General features: G+C 48.6%; 1 protein-coding gene and 1 non-coding gene across 2 annotated transcripts in view; both read right to left on the bottom strand.

The window, feature by feature from the left end:
- Positions 1 to 8332, bottom strand: part of LOC144159251 (copine-8-like) — a 41372-nt gene extending 33040 nt beyond the window's left edge. Inside the window, exon 1 of the mRNA XM_077690628.1 lies at positions 7846 to 8332. Coding sequence (XP_077546754.1) covers positions 7846 to 7916 — 71 coding nt within the window. The 5' untranslated portion in view covers positions 7917 to 8332. The remainder of the gene's footprint in view (positions 1 to 7845) is intronic.
- Positions 4927 to 4999, bottom strand: Trnas-gcu (transfer RNA serine (anticodon GCU)). The gene has a single exon. It is a non-coding gene; the product is annotated as a tRNA-Ser (tRNA).
- Positions 8333 to 16238: the final 7906 nt, after the last annotated feature.

Below are 16238 nucleotides of genomic sequence, written 5' to 3'. Positions count from 1 at the left end.
GGCACCTGTGTCTACCCCTGTCTCTCGACCGGCGATGCTCACCCGGTCTGACCATGTGCATCCTCACCCAGTGCCACCTGCTGGTCCCGTTCAGTTTCTGCCAGGTCCTCCTCAGTTCGCGTATGGCTACCCTGCTTGGCGTCCGTCTCGCCCAACCTGTTTCTATTGTGGCATCCGGGGGCATATCTCTCATTTCTGCCGAAGACGCCATCAAGATGAAAGGCTCGCGTACTCCCCCGTTCCACAAAGCAGGAGTCAACCGTCTTACGACTACTATTCTCAAAGGTTCCCGTACGCACAACGTTCGCCGTCACCCGCAGACTACCAGGACCAGCACCGCAGCTCCCGCCCGCCGAGACGATCTTCCCCAACGCCCTTCCGCCGCCGCTCTACCTCGCCGCTTCGTCCTGCCTCCCAGAACACGGAAAACTAAAGGCGGCAGTTTCTGGGGGCGAAACTGCGTCACTTCGGAATTCTGGAAGTCCTCCTCATCGACCATCGAACACGTTATCAGTTTTAGTTGAAGGAATTAGTGTTGAAGCTCTTGTGGACACTGGTGCGAGCATTTCGATAATTCACGAAAGTTTATGTTCTCTACTGCGAAAAGTAAAAACTCCATATTCTGGCCCGGCTTTACGAGGTGCGAACTCCGCTGCTATTCAACCATCTGGACTGTGTACAGCTCGTGTTTTTATCGACGGCATTCGACACCACATTCAGTTCGCAGTACTGGCTTTATGCGTTCACCAAATGATATTAGGCTGGCATTTTCTTAAATCGGCGTCTGCTGTGATTTCTTGTGGTGAACCGATGATTCGTATGAATGATACAGACTTGGCCAGTGTTTCGGATACTGCAGACTTGCGATTGGTGGCATCCTGCGACTTAACTCTTCCCCCGGCTCAAGAAACTATACTCTCGGTTAATTCGGACAAAATTCTCGACGGTGATGTACTCATTGCTCCGACAGGAAAACTCCCCCTTCATGGCGTAGTCATATCCCCCTGCCTCGTCCGTTTTTCTGCGGGAACTGCTCTTCTGGCCGCAGCGAATACTACAGCCGAAGCGGTTTTCTTGCCCCGAGGGACCACCGTTGCTTGTGCTCCGCGCGACGATGCAGTGAATGTCGTCTCATTGGGATCTGTCACGTCGGACGATCATTCGGTGAGCACTAAGCCTTCATCCTTTCCCATTAGTGCAACAATAAGTTCGGATCTTGACCCAGAGCAACAGGAAATGCTGTTGGCCCTTCTGGGGAAACACGAAATTTTATTTGATTCTTCTTCTACCATCTTACGGCAGACCTCCGCAGCCCCACCGAATTGACACAGATGGCTCGTGTATTATTCGACGTCGCCCGTATCGCGTCTCACTGAAGGAGCGTCAAATCATTCAGGAACATGTCGACGACATGCTGAAGAAAAACATAGTTCGCCATTCAACCAGCTCCTGGTCATCGCCCGTTGTTCTAGTCCAGAAGAAGGACGGATCTGTACGATTTTGTGTGGATTACCGGGCGCTTAACAACATAACTCGGAAAGATGTCTATCCGATGCCTAGAATTGATGATGCTTTGGACACCTTGCAAGGAGCCGAATACTTCTCCAGTCTGGATTTGAGATCGGGATACTGGCAAATTCCCATGCACGAGCAAGACAAAGAAAAAACAGCTTTCAGCACGCCTGACGGTCTTTACGAATTTAACGTAATGCCGTTCGGGTTGTGTAACGCTCCGGCCACATTTGAACGCATGATCGATACGGTTTTACGCGGCTTAAAGTGGAAGACGTGCCTATGTTACCTTGACGACATAGTCGTATTTTCTTCTACTTTTTCCGAACATCTCCGTCGGCTTAACGAAGTGTTAACTTGCCTTTCAAACGCCGGCCTGACCCTTAACACAAAGAAATGCCACTTTGCAAGCAAGTCAATCAAGGTATTAGGTCACCTGGTGAGCAAAGAGGGAATCCGGCCCGACCCTGACAAAATCAATGCCGTACTAAATTTTTCTCGCCCAAACCGTCAAAAAGAACTTCGCAGCTTCTTAGGATTGGCCTCCTACTTCCGCCGCTTCATTCGAAACTTCGCTTCAATCGCTTCCCCTCTACATAAACTGCTGTCTTCTGACACACCGTTTCTATGGTCCGACGACTGCGAAGCTGCCTTTCAGAAACTGAAGTGTGCCCTAACCTCTGATCCCGTACTCGGCCATTTTGATGAAACAGCGCCCACTATACTACACACCGACGCCAGCGGACTCGGCATTGGGGCTGTTCTGTTACAGCGCAGGACATCTTCTGTTGAGCAGGTAATTGCCTACGCCAGCCGGACATTGACACCTGCTGAGAAAAATTACACAATAACAGAGCAGGAGTGCCTCGCTGTAGTTTGGGCAGTTCAAAAGTTTCGTCCATATCTGTACGGGCGTCACTTTACTGTGGTCACGGACCATCACGCCCTTTGTTGGATATCTTCCCTAAAGAACTTGACCGGGCGGCTAGGCCGTTGGGTACTCCGCTTACAAGAGTACAGCTTTACCGTCGTCTACAAGACTGGCAAAAAGCACGGGGATGCAGACGCTCTGTCACGCTGCCCGTTATCCCCCGCTCAAGATGACATTCAAGCGCTTTCTGAATCAACGACAGCCTTACGGATCGCCGCTGTGGACACTTGCACGGAACCACTTTCTGAATTGGCCTCTCAGCAAAGGTCCGACACTTACTGTCGCAACCTCATTGACCTGTTAGACGGTTCCGCTCAACCACGCAATAGTCGTTCACGCCGCCAGCTCCGCCAATTTCGACTCAGTAATGGAACCCTTCACCGGTACAACTACCACCCAACAGGCTACAGATGGGTGCCCGTCATTCCCCGTGCCCTCCAACGCAAAATTTTAGAGACATTTCACGACGACGCTACCGCGGGCCACCTTGCCTTCCACAAAACGTATGACCGTATCAAGAGCCGCTTCTTCTGGCCCGGCCTATCGACCTCTGTTGCCAAACACGTTGCATCGTGCGCATTGTGTCAGCGCCGCAAACGTCCAACTTCGGGACCTGCAGGCACACTGCAACCACTGCCGTGCCCCTCCTCTCCTTTCGAAGTCGTTGGCATCGATCTCTACGGTCCTCTTCCCGTCACTTCGGCTGGACATCGGTGGGTCATTACCGCAGTGGACCACTTGACACGATACGCGGAAACAGCTCCTATTCGCACGGGCTGCGCTTTAGAGGTGGTTGAATTCTTTTTGAAGACGATATTTCTGCGACATGGACCACCCAAAGTGCTTCTTAGTGACCGAGGCCGGGTATTTCTTTCGGCCGTGCTTGCAGAAGTTCTTCGCGCCACCAAAACTGTACATAGAACCACGTCCAGCTACCACCCTCAAACTAATGGTTTGACTGAACGTTTTCATCGCACGCTCTCGGATATGATTTCCTGTTACATTCAGCCCGACCATAAAAACTGGGACGTCATTCTCCCCTTCGTCACCTACGCCTATAATACAGCGGTTCAACGAACCACGGGATTTTCGCCATTTTTCCTTGTTCATGGGCGCCCACCTTCAACTGTTCTCGATAATTCTTTCTTGACGGCGCCTGTGGCCTCTGCATCCAACAGTATCGATGACTTTATTTCTCGGCTGTCTTACAGCCGCCATCTCGCTCGTCTCAGGACGACAGCCTCACAGGAAGACCGCAAGTCAAACTACGACGCTTCGCACCGCGTTATCTCGTTTCGAGCCGGCGATCAGGTCTTACTTTCCACTCCGCTCCGGACCCCAGGACTGTGCGAGAAGTTCCTTCCCCGCCTCGTAGGCCCTTACACTATCCAGGAACAGACTTCACCGGTCAATTACCGCGTTACACCCACCTCTACTGTCACCGACCGCCGTTGTCGCGGCACTGAAGTTGTACACGATTCCCGGCTGAAGCCTTTCAACTCCCGGAATCCGCCTTAAGCGCCCGAGTCGGCCGCTTCAGCCCCGAGGGAAATGTTGTAAGCTATGACTAAGGCAGACATTAGCAGCCGTATGTGGACATTCCCCTCAGTGGCTATGTGCCAGATTCTATGTGCCACCAGCCTCGCTCGCCGCGCACATCGTCGTTCACGTTATCATCATCGGCATGTTCGGGAATCTCTGCGCTCGACCTGAGCTCGCTAGCCTGTCGCTCTCTGCGGGATTAGTTTAATAAACCGGTGCCCGACGACTCCTGGCCTGTGCCTCACAAGTGGTGGAGGTAAAGCGGTCTGATCCTTCGTACCTCGACCCCCCGACTTACCCCTGGAGCTCCGTTCAGGTCGTCGCTTACCACAAGAGGCCATGCCGATGACATCTGAACTAGCCAGCGCGGCGGGTTCTGCCGTTCCACCGTGCTTCGTAACCAGCCGCGAGCGGGACCCTCCCTTCTTCACTGGGCTTCCCGGCGATGACGTCGAGGATTGGCTGGATGAATACAACCGAATCAGCTCCTTCAATCGGTGGGACGATGCCTTCAAGCTCCGTAACGTCTCCCTTTCCCTCAGAAAAGTAGCGAGGACGTGGTTCTACAACCACGAGCGCGACTTCACTGACTGGCAGCGATTTACTTCCGAGCTGCGTCTATTCTTCGGCACGTTGTCTACGCGTACGGAAGCCGCCAGAAAGAAATTGGATGAGCGCAAAACGGTCGCCCGGAACATCGGCCTCTCCGGTGAACCTTGTCCTCTCAATATATATATATATATATATATATATATATATATATATATATATATATATATATATATATATATATAGCGAATCAGAAATGGGAAATGAGGGGCTCGGTGAAATAAAACAGAAATAAAGGGTTGGCAGTCAAGAAAACCTAAAGGGGAGGTTGTGGTGGGTCATAGAAACACATGAAGAATTTTTTGAGTCAGAAAGAAAGTGGTGAAAAAATGCCCGCCGGGTGGGATCCGAACCCACGACCTCCAGAATAGCGGTCTGGTGCGATAACCACTACGCTACCGGCGGGGCTGTTTCCCCACCACCTCCTCGGCTATTTATGCTAAGGTATTTTTTGTTTCTTGCACTTGGGGGTGGTATTCTGGAGGCATTCTGGAGGTCGTGGGTTCGGATCCCACCCGGCGGGCATTTTTTCACCACTTTCTTTCTGACTCAAAATCTTCATCTGTTTCTATGACCCACCACAACCTCCCCTTTGCTTTCGGAGGTTTTCTTGACTGCAAACCCTTTATTTCTGTCATATATATATATATATATATATATATATATATATATATATATATATATACAGTAATCCCTCGTTAACTCAAAGGCATCAAATCTGGGAAACATTTCGAGATAAGCGGTATTTCGAGTTAAGCGAAACGCCAAAAATGTTTGGCCAGGTCACTGTAAAATAAAAGCCAGTGCTGCCAGGAAATGCTCCACTGCACGAGTGAGCTACCGTAGTAAAGACACAAGAATTCGCAGGGGAAAAAATTTATTACCGAGGATCAAAAAAGTTTTAGTTCGGTCCACGTTCTAGTTCGGTCCGAGAAAGGCGTTCTCCAGTCGCTCAACACATCGCATGAGCCGTTGGTCGCCACCGCTGCATTCGACCTTGTTGCATTCGAACGTGTTTCTGTCGTCGCAGGCACTTCTCGAGGCTCTTCCTCGTCTGCATTGTCATCTGCGTCGTTCACGGCCATCTCAACGATATCGGCGTCCGACAGCATTCCGGTAACGGGCACGTCCGCCTCGTAGAGCGCATACTCCTCAAATGCGATATCGCCGCCTTCAGTATCGCTCACGCAGCCAGTTGCCTTGCGCACTTCATTGCACAGCTCATCAGCGCGAGAAGTGGACTTTGCCTTCTGCCCTCCCGGTCAAGATTTCGAGATATCCGCTGTCCCCTCCGAAAAGCGTTTCGAGATAAGAGGGCGCAAATACATAGCACCTATGGGAGGTTAATGCACGGCGAAAAAAAGTTTCGACTGGACCTAGATTTCTAGATATGCGAGTTCGAGTTAACAAGAGTTTACTGTATACACACACACACACACACACACACACACACACACACACACATATATATATATATATATATATATATATATATATATATATATATATATATATATATATATATATATATATATATATATATATATATATATATATGTATGTATGTATGTTTGGAAATGAGGGGCTCGTTGGGAAATACAGAAAGAAATGCCGGCAGTCTACAACGCCAAAGAAGGCATAGGGGAATGAATAGACTATTTTTTTACCGTTAGTGACGTTACATTATTTTTTTAATATTACGTGAGAAAGAAAGAAAAACACGCACCCAGAGTGGGGACCGAACCCACGCCTTTCTATTAGATCTCGAAGCCAGTTGCTCGCTCTAAATACAGTCAAAGCTCATTAATTCGACCCCCGTTAGTTCACAAAATCGGTTAATTCGACCCGCGCGCGTGGCCCCTACAACTACATGCAGGAGTCTATGGAGCGAAACTCTCGTTAATTTGGCAAAATTTTAGCGCGAATCCGTTAATTCGACCTCACGTCGCAGCCTGCGAGCTCGCCCAGTGGATGCGCAGAGGCGAAATGGGCCAAAACAGCTGCTTCTGTAATCGCAAATTGCTTCCGGAATAGCGGCTTTGTGCAACCGAACTGTTGCGCAGGGGAACTGCCAATCGAAACAGCTGATGCAACCGCAACCACAGAGGTTCGATGAAGTCTTGCCTCGTGTCGTGCGAGTCACCGAATACATATGCATCGATGATAGTGTCGCCATTGCCGGGTAGCTGGTCGAGGAAGAAATAATTCAGGACGTGACAGGCCGCGACAAGGATGATTCATCGGAAGATGACGATTGTGACCAACTGCCCCAACCAGTGAAGATGCAGGTTAGAGAAGCCGCAGACACCTTTTTCGTGCTGCAGGACTTTTGTGAGCAAATTCCGCATGGTACCTGTACTAGGGATCATCCGCCAGCTATTCGCCGCTCAGACTCGCCACCCCCCCCCCCCCCCACCCACAAAAAAAAAAAAAAAAAAAAGACGGACGAAGATTGATTTGATTGATTGTAGGGTTTAACGCGCCGACGCAACGCAGGCGATGAGGCGCGCCGTAGTGGAGGGCTCCGGATTAATTTTGACCACCTGGGGATCTTTAACGTGCGCCGAAATCTCGTACACACGGGCATTTTTGCTTTTCGCCTCCATCAGAAAAGCGACCGCCGCGGCCGGGAAACGAACCCGCGACCTCGTGCTCAGTAGCGCAACGCCTTAGCCACTGAGCCACCGCGGCGGGTCGGACGAAGATTACAAATTTCTTTGGCAAATAAAGGTGCGTCATGCTGGGGAAAAATTCTGTAGAAATTCAGAGAATTATCTACTAATGTGTAGCATTCTTGTACCGCCTCTCTTGTGTGTGAGTTTTTTTCCAGCCAAATTTTTTGGTTTTTCTAAATCCCGTCCGACCAATTATCTCCATCTACACTGTTATAACGATTACAGGTGTAACTTTCACGAAATCTGCAGTATTTTGGAAATGCAGGGCGTTACACGTTTCGCCATTGGCCGTAATTTTTATATGTATAGTTTTTAGTTTTTAGTTTTTCAAAATTTTGTACGACCAGTTATCTCCGTTATAGTGGAACTTCTGCGATATCTGCATTTTTGAGGAAATGCAGAGCGTTACACTGTCCTTGCTGGGGGGGTACTCCGCAACGAATGCTACGCATTAAAAATCACATTTTTGTTGTCCATTCGATCTTTCCACAATCTGTTAATTCGACAATTTTTCGCGACCCCACCAGTGTGGAATTAGCGAAATTTTACTGTATATATAAATCACGGATAACTTACCTACAAGACACGCTGATTTCCACCGGTATGGCAGCAGCGGGGACCCGTGCGGAATGCGTCCAGTTCTCCATTTCGAGGCCGTGCCTAGAACCGCCAATTGTAACGGCAGTTCATCCACGTATGGCTTCAAGACTCCAGCGAGGGTCATCTTTATATGGATCGTGCTTGCTCGAATGCGTATGTCCTCGCGTCTAAGTTATCGTTTAGGAGATAAGAAAAGAAGAGGTCGAGGACAGAAGGGTGGGAAGGGCGATCAAACAAAGCCGCATTATGTTCAGGCAGGGCTGGGCAGTATCACGATACTAGGATATCGCGATAGTATCTCAGAGATACTTTTGAGTATCTGTATTTCAGTATCGAAATACATTTGAAAAATGTATTCGTATCTCGGTAGTGAAATACTTTTACGGTGTATCGAATATATCGCGATACTCCGGCGCCGAAAAGTATCTCGTTACATTCATTTTCTTGTCTCATAAGAAGTCGGCTTTGTTTTTAGGTTGGCGCCACACCACCTGACTTCCTTCTGTGGGCGGCAGTGTTAGCCTATTCCGGACGCGGCGGCGATTAGGCAGCCGGGTAGATAATTTCCACCCCAAGGCACATGTGTTGGTTGTAGCTCTGATTAACCAAATGGTCGACGCTCCCTTTATATTAAAAATTGGGAGGGTGTACTTACAAAGAGCTTCGTCGCCGCTCATTTTGGTGACAGTGAGTGCGGCGTTTCGCGCGATAGCGATAGCCACACGTCGCCCCGCGCCCGATCCCTCTAAAGAAAGCGCATGCTTCGTTCCGTTGAACTGCGGAATGGGCGTGAACTTGCAGAAAAGGGCGTGTTAGATGTACAAGAGATTTCGTCGACACTTATGGCGTATTCGGTTGGGCGTTTACGAGCGCTCTGGAGTGCTCTGAAAAGCGGCCGCGCCTTCGGTTGGTAGAATTCGAGCGCTCGAACTGCCTTCGGTTGGTTATTTCGGAGCGTCAGCCTCCGACTCGGAGCGCTCCCGACCGCTCTGACTTCGAAGTGAGAGCTTGGCGCGATCTGGCCGGGAGGACGGGTCACGTGACAGAAAATGCAGCGGTTTGCCACGGCCGGACTGGAGGAGCGGCGAGCGCGCATGCGCACCTGCCGCTCCTCCAGCCCGGCCGTGGGTTTGCCCGGCGGCTTCCCGCGCTGGCTGCACGGCGGCGCTACAGGCGCGCTGCTCCACACTAAGGTAGCGCCAACTGCTCCCTCCTTCTCCGCTGCCCTCCACTTTTTTCTCTCCCCTCACCCGCGGCGCCGCCGTCCCTTTAACTCCGCGGCGGGGCCGCCATATTTGTTGGCCACTTGAGAGCAGACGCCCTTGCTACGCTTCAGGGCGCTCGCTGCAGTTTGCTCTTGTTTTCGCGCCGAAATCGCTCTTTGGTAGCATTTATAGGATTTCTAGAGCCCCGTTTTACCAACAGGCACTGAGTGATAGTGTTTTGTTTTATATTTTTGTCTACAAGGGGATATTTGCGAGGCGGATGCCGCTGGCGCATACGCACAGCGCGGTTTTTGTTTACGTGTGCGGCATTCTGTAACACCTCAGGATAGCTCGTGAATGCGAAAGGATCGAGCGTGGACATTTCCAACTGCTCTGTTACGGTAGTTCCGTTCTTGCATTCGCGTGACTGTGGTCGTGCAATCACTGCACAGAGGTCTTGCGCACGGTTCGCGGCAGTATACAGTGCGCTTCATTCGCAAATGCCGTAGTTCGAGCGCTGCGCTGGCGTCCTTGCACTCGCCTTTCTTGCGATAATTGTGTATCCTCAGCGGCGTTCACTCTGCGCCCGCTTTTACTAACGACCTACAGCCTACCTTAATTACGCGCAGTTTAGAGTGCTTTGCCGTTTTTGTAGAAATGTTTCCTTCACCTTCATGTCGTTATAGGCTGCTGTGAGTAGACTAAAAACATACACATGCTGTTGTGCGTGTGTGCACGTACAGCGACGTGAAAAGCCCCTGCTTCCCCGACTTCGCAGCCGGATACACTAAACTACACTCGCGGCCCTACGTTCATGTGCGAACCTAGTGAAAAACGCAGACTTGTAATTCTGGGAATACGCGCCAGAGAAGACTGCGATCAATCGATCGGGTAAACTGAAATTACAGTCCCCCTAGGTACAAATTATGTAACTAGTTACTGCAGTTAATTAATCATGCAATACGTTTTTTCACCGGGCGCGGTCGTTTACAGCCGTTATTAATGGAGGCGCCTGGACAGAATTGTTTTGTGCTGGGATATATTCTGGCAGATTTGTACATTGCACTAACACAGGGATACACCCGAAAAAAATTCGAAAGAGGACCAATGTCACGATGATTATCAAGAGAAAACAATAAATCACAAAAATGAATTGGTGCCAGCAAATAGATATTTTATTGGAACAAACGTCCGTAATGACGTCGTGCAGGTGGCTTGTGCTGCTGACGTGGCTTCCCGTGAGAAAAAATGTTGGGAGTGGCATTTGGGTTTAGTTTTTTTAACGCCAAGCTTCTCCAATATCCGTTGCTCAAATTGATCCGTGAAATATTCCTATTGAGAAGGGAAAAGAAATGTCGCCACCGAGTTTGAGATGCGCCACAAACACTCCGCAAATATAGGCAATAATGCATTGCAGAAGGGAGTTAGTGACTGTTCTACCGTAGCATGGTCAAATTCGTGTTCGCGCATCTGCTCAGTGCCGCGTCCGCTCAACTCGCTACACTAAACCCGTTTAGCAAGCGCTTTGCTGGACAAAAATACGTCTGCTAAAAATAATATAGTCGCCCAGTGTGTTTTGGTTCAAATCGCAATGACTGGATACGCTGCGCCATTGACTACTAAGATGAAGTAAGCGCGCACACTGCAAATGTACGGCATCACGTGTAATGCAAACGTAAGTCGTAATTAACGTTCCTCTGTGCATACACGGAAGAAAGGGCGTACAGCCGTTACGGTGCGAATATGCATTTGAAGTGCTCATTCAAACGTGCGCGAATTTAATAAAGCGATAACAGAAATTGCGCAACAAACGTACGTCAACGGCGCGGTCACTATATTAGCTGACCTTAAATTGTTTTACCTAGCCGCAATTTTTTTTTTCTCGCAACAGCCTCAATTTGCGCCGCACCGACCAAGCCCATATTACGCAGCAAATCACTCCGATGTCATAACAACGGATTATAATACCACCCGGGTAGCTAACACACAAAACATGACTTCACGCCAAAAAGAGCGTACACGCACTCGGAACGCACACGATACATGGTCAGACGCAAGCTGCCGTCGGCCAAAACAAGCATGAATTCAGGTGAACAATTCTCGCGTCACGAAACCCTTACGACAACTGACTGAACATGCTACGCCGCTGATATTGATGCTGGAAGTTAAGCGCGCACATGGCAAATACACGGCCTCTTATCCAAACCAAAGCTTACGACGGGACGAACTCGGCGCTGCGCGCAATGCCTACTCAGAACAAAGCGTGGACGACGGTCGCGAAGGGAATACGCATTTCTTCGTAAGTGACCGCTCAAGCTCGCGCAGAATGTAACAGAGCAAGAACAAGCATTCAGAAACTTACCTCGCAAAAGAGTGATGGTAGCGTCGGCCTGAAGTATGCCCGTTCAAATCTATGCAACCAAACTTTTCTCCTTTCTGCGTCGCGTTTCCCGGACGGAATAACGAAGTCTTGTGCCCTGCCTGACGATATTCGCGCTGCCTAAGGCACAACACATCGACACCGAGAAGCAACCTAAAACGACACCGGTGCGACATTTTTTCGAAGCGAGCAGCTAATTCCGGTACTGAAGCACGGTGGCGACGGTGGCTCGGAAGCCAGCAATGGCGTCGCAGCGGCGGCGTTGCGCAATGTCCCAGCCGGCGAGGCATCGGCGAGGCGACCCGGCGGCGGAGCAAAAAAAACAAAACCACGTGACTTTTCCCTTGGCCAATGGCGCGCGGCGTTCGCCGGCGAAAAAGAAAATGGCAAAAAACGAAGTAAGAGAGGAGCGCGGGCGAGGGCGAAAGGCGGCGAGATCTAAAGATGGCGCTACCTTAGCTGCTCCGAGATCGCCGATGCATTCGGTTGGTACGCTGCCTCTGGCGCTCTGATTGCTAGCCGCCTTGGCATCCGGCGACTCCGAGCCAGAGGAGCGGAGCGACCAACCGAATACGCCATTAATTTGGTGTTTACGCACTGGGGCGGCTCGGGCGACATAGTGTATTTAAGGGCCGGCTGTGGAAAACGAGGATTACTGGCGTCTTGACGGTTGCTTTCGACGGTGGCGAACGATGGCGGCCGCTGAAGGCCGTGAAGCACGGTCTATCCTGGATGGCACGTTCTTTTAACCCTTTGAAAACGAGCCAACTGGTTCAATTCTCAAAGCAGAATGCAAGCTTTGCGGAAAAGTACTTTCGGGTTTTTCATTTATTTACCAGAGGAAACATCCGGGCGGAGCAACCGATGATGAACAGTATTTGAAGAGGCCCCGGAAGCACACTTCCAGTCATAATAAAACAAACGACAGCGAGTGTTCAAACCTGTTACAGCAACACCCAAGGCTGGACAATTTTTTCAGTGCAACTAAAAACAACGTAGAACAAAAGAAGTTTGATGACCTCCTGCAGAACTTGATAGTGAAATCCATGCTGCCGCTGCAATTTATTGAGGAGGACGCGTTTCAGCAGTTTGTGAAAGGTAGTGGCAATTTTTTTTGCTGCCCAAACTGGTTTCGTTTTATTCTTATGGATGCGATTAACGGCGTATGTTCCCTATTTTCACGAACATGCCCCTAAGTCACGCTGATGTCTCGTAGGACGCTCGGAAGAAGAATAGACGATGCATTTCAACAAAAACTAGGCGACATTAAGCGTAAATTGCTACAAGTGACTAGCGTGTGCACTAAGGCGGATGTGTGGTCCACTTCCACGAAGAGCTTCATGGGTGTGACAGAACACTGGGTAAAGTCAAATACTAACTTCTATAGGCTATTTGGTGCAAGAAATGGCGCACGGGCGTTTTTGCGTATTGCGACAGTACACAAAATGTATGACGGTCAAGTTGTAAGCGGTTAATTGACCGTATGCCTGATCGCAGAATTTGATGTTTGTGTTCAATTTTCATCTACCACTTGCAGATTGACTTCGACACACTTGAACGGAGATCTGCAGCTCTGGCGTGCAAACGCTTCATTGGAACGCATTCATGCGACCGTGTAGCCGACTTGCTGTTAGATGTCTATGCAGACTTCAACCTTGAAACGAGCAAAACTGTAGGCACCGTGACCGACACCGGGAGCAATATTGTGAAAGCTTTCGAAGAATTCGGAATTGGCGCCGCAACTGACGGTATGCTTGCGTGTCATCGAAAGAATAGTATCTTGTCCCTAAGCTATTTTCTTCGCAGATATTTCGGATGTATTTTCCTATTTTTTTATTGTTCAGATTCCGAAGAGGACGTCGCCTTCCACCGTGAACTTAAGTCCCGGGCCATCGCTTCCTCATCACCTGAGGTGCGCGTGCCATACATTGAGCCTTGTGGCAACCGCAGATGTCAAGAAGGCACTCGCCATCAGCCCCGTGTGCAGTCGTCACCACGACACCGCAATGGCGAAATGCGCTCTGTATTGGGGCTCATCGAATCGGCCAAAGTCTGCAGAGGTGGTGGCATCAGTTCTTGGAAGGCAGCTGCCGACACCATGCGTCACGCGTTGGAGTTCTCTCTACCATGCCCTGGATGTCCTGCTCACCGATAAAGAGAAACTGAAGACACTCTCGAAAAAGCTCGACCTCCCACAATTCAGAGACACAGAGTTTGACTTCCTGGACGAGTATCGGGGTGTACTCTACCCGATTGCCGCAGGCGAAGTACTTTTGCTCGTATATTTCTAGGGACATTTGTTTGCGCTCACCAAGCGTAGGAAATAGCTTACAAATTGACAAAATATTTTGTATTCTATTTTTTGCAGCAATTGATGTATTGCAGAAAAGCCGCAGCGGATACTACGGAGAGCATCTGCCAACCATCGTCACAGTAGAAAAAAAGCTGCTTGCGCAGAAAGGAAAGGTACGACACGGATCAGTGATACTAGACAGTTGCCTCTCGGGCTTGCAGAAGCGGTTCTCTGGCTTTTTAAGGACGGAAAATGAAGAGGCAATGATTGCATCGTGCTCACACCCATACTTCGAAATGCGGTGGGCCCAAAACGAAGTTCCGAGAGCTTCATACTTCAAAAGCTTGCTCTTGCGAGTAGCAGAAGCTCATGGACCAGACCATAAGAACTCTTACGACGATACGTCATCAGCTGAGATGAACCACGGCTTCTACGCCTTCGAAGATGAAGACTTCCCGACAACAGGACCGTCAGAGCAGACGTATGTTCGAGCGGAAGTTTTTCGGTACCTTGACGACCCCAGGAAGGATTTCGCTATGCTGCAGGACTTCCCAGCCATTAAGTCTGTGTTCGTTCATTACAACACAAACTTGTGTTCTTCTGCACCGGTTGAGAGACTTTTCTCGTTTGCGAGCCTCGTGCTCAGACCCAATCGACGTTGTCTGGAAGACAGCTTGTTTGAGAAGCTGCTTTTGTTTAAGTGTAACTAACTAACGAACCAACCGCTGAAATCTCGACTTATTATGGTAAATCACCTAGTTAAACACAAAAACGAAGATGTATTATCAATTTATTTTAAAGACCTCCGCCGCATGATTGTGTAAACTTATGATGATTGTGTATTATTAGTCTTTTCGTTATTTCATTTTCTTTTGTTTTTGCATTTCCTTTTACTTGCTGTTCTTTTCTTTGATTTGTTCACAACTGTTCACAACCTGCACGTCAGTTATACCCTGTCATGTATGTATACATAGTTTGTATCTGTGTTAGTATTGTAAATGTCTTTTAGAACCTGACGTCGCCGAAATAAAAAAAAGTATTTCAGTATCTGTATCTGTATCTTGCATCTTGCATCTGTATTCCAGAATACTTTTTTGTGCAAATTGTGCAAGTATCTCAGAAATATCCCGTTACGTCTAATTTACATGTATCTTAGTATCTGTATTTTAGGCGCCCAGCGCATGTATCGCGATATCTGTATTCCAGAATACATTTTGAAGCATCTCTGCCCAGTCCTGTGTTCAGGGAAGAGCGCCATGTGGTTCATGGGCACGTATACATACTACCTAGTATTCTCTGGGGACAAGTGTCCTCATTTTGCGTCGACCACCGCCAGTTCCTCCAGCTGCTTTTTGCTTATTTTTTTCTTGGAGGTTTTGATGGTATTATACCCCTGCTACACTAGCGTCCGAATCTCACTTGAACCAAATGTCATTTGACTCAAATGCGAGGTTGTGCTGCTCCACTTGGTTTTGAAATGCCATTCTGTTCAAATGAGATTCGAGCCAAATGAGCACCCACAGCGACATTTGGGGCTCTGGAGTTCTATTTATAGCACTCTCGCTCAGAGCGTCAAAAGTCAGCGTAAACAAATACATTACTGGAATACTTAAAACAAACAAGTTATTCTTAATTGTGGGACTATGCTTACTTCTCGCCCACTTAAACCGTGATATCAAGATGCAATAATTCCGTACTCTCAGCACCAGTGCGAGCAAGCGACAAACCATTGTGGCAAGACAGCACACAAAACCTCGACTGCGATTCAGAACTGAGCAAAAACCGTGTCAAAGCTTACGTTATTGATCATTTGATATCATTTTAATGTCAAAGACTGCCGCTAAATTTGATTGTTGCATCATTGTGTAAAAACAGACCTCGCCAGCAGCAGCGGCATGCAGCAGGGCGAGCGATTGTTACAGCTTTCAAATGCCATCGAAATTGTAGTGAAGCACGGTAGATTCTGAATGGCAATTGAAGCATCCCATTTAAGTCAAATGACATTTAGTTTGAATGGCATTCGGACTCCAGTGTAGCCGGGGTATTAATGTCTTATCTGTACTCGAAGAGCCCTTCCCAGTCGCTAATCCGAACATTGTTTTTTTTTTGTCCTTTAAAATTTACCTTTAGATATTTGACCCCAACGGAAACACCTTTACGATAAGACTGTGGGCAATAAAAAGTATGACGAGACATTTTCTCACGCACGCAGAGGGCGTCGCTTTCTCGATCTCTTGATATGTATACCAGGAAAAACTTTTTTTTTTTTCTGGTAAGTGTGGTGAGACTTCCATCTAATAGAAAATAAGGTCACGAAAAACAAAGGAGAACTGCACCCATGCCTTATCCTTTCATAATTCTTTTTTATCGCACAGGCACAAAGTCTAGTTAACACGCTTGGTGCGACTATCTGTTTCAACGAAAAAAAAAAAAAAACGAGCTCGGACATTCTGAGTAACGCTACGAACTGAGGGTGTTCTCACCTTATCAT

Source organism: Haemaphysalis longicornis, unplaced genomic scaffold (assembly GCF_048455015.1).
Source record: "Haemaphysalis longicornis isolate Haplotype H1 unplaced genomic scaffold, Haemaphysalis longicornis Haplotype H1 scaffold_10, whole genome shotgun sequence".
Taxonomy (NCBI): domain Eukaryota; kingdom Metazoa; phylum Arthropoda; class Arachnida; order Ixodida; family Ixodidae; genus Haemaphysalis; species Haemaphysalis longicornis.
Note: the sequence above shows the minus strand (reverse complement) of the source record. Positions and strands in the feature narration are given on the sequence as shown.